The following is a 5,844-nucleotide window of genomic DNA, read 5'->3' as shown; positions in this document are numbered from 1 at the left end:
CAAGATCCTACCCTGGCTGTGGATAAGCCTATCTCAGGATAAAAAGCAAACTGGCTTAGAGAGCAATGCTATCCCAATGGGAAGTCCCTCCATGTGTCTAGCCTCAGTCCTACTACATATAGTCAGAGCCCATTTCTTCTCCTATAGTCTGAGAGAAGACACCGAGGGTCATTGCTTCACCTCAAGAAGGTCCAAAATGCTCTCCTTGGTGTCCTCTGACCCCCTTCAACAATCCAAGGTCAACACTTCCATGACATAGCACCACTTAAAAGAGCAGAGTATCTGATATTATTGCAGACTTTATAGAAAACTGCCCAGGGGAGATCCAGATTTCTCAGGTTGAGGTGGGAATGCAGACCTCAAGCCAGTATATTGAAGAAGGGTGACTTCCTGTGTGCAGAGACAGCACAGGCCAGCCATTCTGCCTGACCTAGGGGGTGGGAGTCAGGGAGAGGCAGCCCCCTCCCCACTCACCGATTGTGCTTTGGGATCATGCAGAAGGCAGGGCGCTGAGGCTCTGACCCTGGACAGGAGAGGTTGTGCCTGAGACAGAAGAGACCTCCTTCCTCTTCCAGAAGGCATTCAGGGGCAGGGTTGGGGGGGGTGGCAGCAAGGACTCCCCAGGGGAGAAGAGTCACATGGGTGGAAAGAGCATGTGGGCAGCAGCTCCCAGCCCGTGGGGGTGACCTCCCCTACCCTTCTCTTCAGCAAGATGGTCAGGTGACCCTGGTTCTGAGGCCAGACCATCTACTTTGCACCCTCAGGACTCTCTCCTCCAGGATCCCCATGGGGATCTGCTGATATGGTTGGAGGGGGTGCTTGGCACCTGCGCCTGTTTTGCAGGGCTGGAGAGCTCATCCTAGGAGGAAAGGGGGATGGGCATATCACAGGGATGGATTCCTCACTGGACCCAGACATAGGGAGTGGTAGGCGTGGGTACTGAGTGCAAGCAATAGGTGTGGGGGGAATTGAGAGCCTAAGACTTGGGTAGGGGATGAAACTCAGATCCAAGCAAAGAGGTGAGAGTTTGAGATTGGAGACAAGAATTGAGTATTGGGGGCTCAGAGCCAAAAGTGGGAAAGGCTGAGGATCGGCCAGACACTAAGGCTATAACGGGGTGTGCCTGTTCCTGGGATGGGAGAGACAGGAACTGAGCCTCAAGCCTGGGCCAAGGAAGAAAGGGGCCTGGGCCAAAGCTGGGGTGGTAGGAGGTATGAAATACATCCTCAGATTGGGGGAGAGTGCCCAACCCTCAGAGCTCCGGGATACAGATCTCTACGCAGGATAGAGGGTAGAGCTCTGGGATGAGAAAAAAAAGGCTCAAACTCCACAAAAACCTTCTGGTGGGGATGCTCTGCTTCTGAGACCAGAATGGGATGTGAGGGTCCCTGAGCTCTGGAAGGGAGCTGAGGGCTCTAAGCTGGAGTGTAGTCTAGGGGATGTTCAGTCCTGAGAGGTCTGGGCTTAAAGCACAGGGTAGGGAAGCAGTCTCAGGGTTTGGGGATTGAAGGACAGGGTCTCTGGGTGAGTCCTGAAAAGGAGGCGCTTTGGGTGGTTCAGGAGGGATGTCAGAGCCTGGGATGGGTGGATGGAATTTCTGGAATCAGAAGAGGGTGTCTGCGTCTTTGATGGTGACAGGTCTCAGAGGCTGGGGGAGAGGGAATACAGCTTGGGGCCTCCGGGTGGGCGAGATGCCATAATCCAAAGGTCTCAGGTCGGTCAGGGGCAGATCTCAAAGCCCCAAGCTCGCGGGTATCTGACAACCATGGCTTTGGGGCAGGCTGCCCCAGTAAGGTCGTCAGCTGGCAGGGGCGGCCCCCAAGTCTCAACAGGAGAAGTTCAGAGGCCAGAGCCCGGAGAAGTGGCGCGAGAGCCTGTTGGGACGGCCGGGGCGGAAGCGCGGCGCGGGTCGGCGTCCTGCTCGTAGCGGTAGTGGTAGCCCTCCATCTGGTCCCGGCAGGCCTCGCGCAAGTTGCGCATCCAGCGCTGGATGCCGCGGCGGTTTAGGTAGAGCACCATTAGGAAAATGAGGCCGATGAGCGCCAGAACCAGCCCAAAGAAGACGTAGGAGGCTTCCAGCTCCGGACTGGCGAGTTCTACTTCTTCCCCGCGACCGTCGGTGTCGCCGTCGGCGCAGCGCAGCCGCGCCTCGTCCAGTTCCAGGAAAGGCCGATCGTGCAGCGCCCGCGGGGCGGCGCAGCGCAGGCGCCGGGCGTCGGGTACGCGCTCCGTGGCGTTGCGCAGCCAGGCCAGCAGGGGGCGCGCGGCGCAGCCGCAGCGCAGGGGATTGTCCGCGAGCAGCAGGCGCGGCGCGGGAAGGCCGCCATCGCGCTCTAGCGCGTGCAGCTCGTCGGGGCCCAGGCCGGTAAGAGAGTTGAGGCTCGCGTCCAGCTGCTCGAGGCGCGGCCGGCGCAGCGCGGCGGGCGGCAGGCGGTTCAGTGCATTGCCCGCCAGGCCGAGGAGGCGCAGCTCGTCCAGCTGGGCGAGCGCCGCGTCCAGCGAGGCCAGCAGCGCGGGGCCGCCCCGCGCCAGCGCATGGTTGAGCTGCAGCGAGCGCAGCCCGGGCAGCCCGCGGAAGGCGCCGACGCCCAGGGCTCGCAGTGGGTTGTGGCTCAGGTCGAGCGCCGCCAGACTGGGCAGCCCGTCGAATGCGCCTTCCTCCACAACCTCGATGCTGTTGTGCGTGAGGCGCAGCGCCGTCAGGAGAGGCAGGCGCACGCCGCCCGCCGCCGCCTCCTCCCCGTCCGCGTCCCCGCCGGCGAAGGCGGCCGCGCGCAGCACCGTCAGGTTGGCGCCCACTATGGTGAGGTTGCGCGCGTCCGGCGGCACATCCCGCGGCGGCTGCCGGAGCTCCGCGCCGGACGCGCAGCGCAACAGCAGCTTGGGGCCGCCAAAGCAGTAGCACTGGAAGGGACAGGGTGCGGCGGGCCGGCTCAGCGCCGCTGCCACGAGCAGCAGCCCAGGCAGCAGCGGGCACCTGTGCTCCGGCTGTCCCACGCGCGGGGCCATCGCGGCTGCCCCCGCATCCAGCGCCCGTTCCGCCGCGCTCACCAGTGAGTTCGGAGCGCCTTGGGGGCGGGGAGAGGGGCGGGTGGGGCAAGTCCTTGACCCGCAGCGTCTGGCGGTCGCGGTCGGCTCGTCCGCTGTCTTTACAGTCCGAAGAGCCTTCACTTTCCTGGCTGGGGCTAGAGGGGTCCGGCGGGGAGCCGAGCCCCCCGCCCCGGGTGCCCTCCTCTCCCTGCGCACCGGCCTCCGACTTCTGCAGCCGTTCAGGGCTCGGAGCCGAGTGGGCAGGGTTTGCCTCCCCCCTCCCCGCCTCCCGGCCTCCTCCTCCGCCCCCAGCGGTGTCTCCGCGCCCTCCTCGCGGAGAGGCGGAGTGGGAGGCTCCCGAAAAACCAGGGCTTTTGGCTGCTGCTTTTGGCTGCTCTTCCCCCTTCTCGGCTCCCGGACTGCTGAGAAGTTTGGCTTTCCGAGGTTCTGACTTGCTGCCTCCTCATCTCTCCCCATCCCCCGCGTTTAAGCTGGTTCCTTCCTCCTCCCTCTCTGGCACGTGTGGGGCGGGGCAGGGCCGGGCCGGGGAGAGCCGGCAGGTGGGTCAGCAGCACTGAGCGAGAATTTAGAGGAAAGACTAAATTTTAGTTTCTCCTACAAGCGCAGGCAGGGATGAGGGGTGGGATGAGAAAGTTACTCATTTTTCAGCCTCTTCCTAATCCCAATGATCAAGGAGTGGGCTGTGCTAGGAGAGACTGGAAAATTCCCAGCCTCGGTTCCCTCCTCTGTGACCCGTTACTTTACGCCTGACTGGGTCAAAACCCCTGCAAGTTCTTTGAGACCACTGTTTTCTCCACCCTCAACCCATCCCCCCTGAGGAAGTCAGTGACATCCCCTCCTCCTTCCTTCCCCTCACCCCCACAACTCACTGGCTGCTCTGCCTGGAGTTCTTCCATCGTATTTCCTCCACCAGGCTGGACTCCACCCCCACTCACTCTCCTAGGCTCTGGGACTCTGTGGGTCTGGTGATTCAGCTCTTTACTGACCCTCACTGCCCTAGCACCTGGGCACCCTGCTAGGTTGTTCTGGTCTCAGGACCTTAGGGTTGTTGGATGCCACCAACTGCCCCTCCTCCCCTGTAGGGTACCCCACCTATAAATGGTGGACGGGTAGGAGAGTTTGGGGCTCCAGAGGTTGTGAGAACAGGAGCAGATTTTGCAGCATGGAATCGGGGGTCTCAGAGGGAGCCAGTGCTGAGCTGTTCATAGGTTTGGGTTGTTCTGGATTCTTCCCCCCCCCCCAGAACTTAAGAGCGCCAGACCTGATTTAAAGAGACAGGCTCCTGAGAAGGCAGCACTTCTGGCCTTGGCATTAATTATTCAGGCTGGAGAGACTGACACTTGATCTGTGGGCCATTCTGGTATCAGCAGAGCTGGTTGAGATAGAGGCTCCCCCGACCTAAGAATCAGTCAGTTTCTTTCTCTTGAATTAGGAATGGTTGTTGGGTTGACTTCTTCCCTGAAGTTATAATTAACTGACGACCAACCGATCAATACCACTTAAGGAGAAGAAGTAGACCCTGTGGTGGCGTGGGTCTCAGGCAAGAGCCAGTGTTAAGGACCAGGGATGTTGATGCTGAGGGTGGGGGCACCTGCCCTTCCCCTTCCCTCTCTCTCCCCTGTCCCTATCATCACTCCCAGGTATTGGTAGATGAGAAAAGTAACTTGCACATGCATATTGAACATGTCTGTACAGATGTACATGCACGTGTACTCTTAGATGCATGCTTAACACATGAACAGACCTAGCTGTGTCCACATGTGAGGACATCAACACTCAAGCTCACTTGGATGTGCATACACATGCAGAAGAAGGCTTGCAGAAGCTTGTGCATAGTTCCAGGCAGGCTCAGATTTGCCTCTTGCAGTTACATGCAGGCTCATTCATGCATATGTTCATACATGTGAGCATAGATTTGAGTGCATCCTCATGTGTCCATAGATTCATAAGCACATACATATTTGAACATTCATACTTCTGGGACCATGCAGATTTTTGGGTGTGTTCTCTGAGGGGCAAGCCTACAGACCTATGCATGCAAGGACATACATCCAGAGGTTGGTGAACACACTCTGAGCCCATTCCTGCCCTCCACCATGTCCTTGGTCTGTGACATTAACAGGGTGTGGTGTCTTCTCATATGGGCCTAAGAGCTCAAACAGGTGCCATTGGGGCTGGGCCCTCAGCTCTTGTACTCGTCCAGCCCTAGCTCCAAGCCCCAGCTCTGACATCTCCCCCAGTGGGAGGCATGAGTTCTCTTCACTGTTGTTTCCAGTACAAGGACTAGCACAAGAGATTGTGCAGTAAATGTTTTTAGATGAATGAATGAATGAATGAATGAATGAATGAATGAATGAAAAGATCTTTGCTTCACTATCCTGCTGCATAGAGCCCCTCTGCCTCCAGTCTTTAAGAAATGACAGACCAACTGCTAAAGCCAGATACCCCCTCCCCAGGCCCCATGGTGGCTGGTTCCTGATTGACTGATGGCCCTCCTGGGAAACAGCTGCAGGGTTAGCAGGCAGCTTTTGTTTGAGGGTGAGGAGGAGGGCAGTGCTAGATACCTCAGTTTGGGAAAGGAGATCCACAGAGAACCTAGGACCATCAGGTGCCAGAGAACAAGGCAATGACTGTGTTCCGTAAATGGGGAATCTGAGACCACAGGGCCAGGGACTTGCCCCAAAGCCTATAGTTCTCAGGACTTTGGAAACCTGACCCCAGGATCCTTACTCAGGGCCTTATCCAAGGTAGCAGCTGTGTCTGAGAGGGGCCAGCATCACAGGGAAATCCCAT

General features: G+C 58.6%; 1 protein-coding gene across 1 annotated transcript; it reads right to left on the bottom strand.

The window, feature by feature from the left end:
• Positions 1-288: 288 nt before the first annotated feature.
• Positions 289-4,626, bottom strand: TPBGL (trophoblast glycoprotein like). Its single transcript, XM_032489382.1, has one exon. The coding sequence runs from the start codon at positions 3,505-3,507 to the stop codon at positions 1,840-1,842; it is 1,668 nt and encodes a 555-aa protein (XP_032345273.1). The 5' UTR covers positions 3,508-4,626; the 3' UTR covers positions 289-1,839.
• Between the last annotated feature and the right edge of the window lie 1,218 nt (positions 4,627-5,844).

The sequence above is a fragment of the Camelus ferus genome, chromosome 10 (assembly GCF_009834535.1).
Source record: "Camelus ferus isolate YT-003-E chromosome 10, BCGSAC_Cfer_1.0, whole genome shotgun sequence".
Lineage (NCBI taxonomy): Eukaryota > Metazoa > Chordata > Mammalia > Artiodactyla > Camelidae > Camelus > Camelus ferus.
Note: the sequence above shows the minus strand (reverse complement) of the source record. Positions and strands in the feature narration are given on the sequence as shown.

What these genes read in the sequence shown, in the direction of transcription:
- TPBGL (XM_032489382.1), bottom strand. Translation starts at nt 3,507, where the DNA reads ATGGGGAGAGATGAGGAGGCAGCAAGTCAGAACCTCGGAAAGCCAAAC.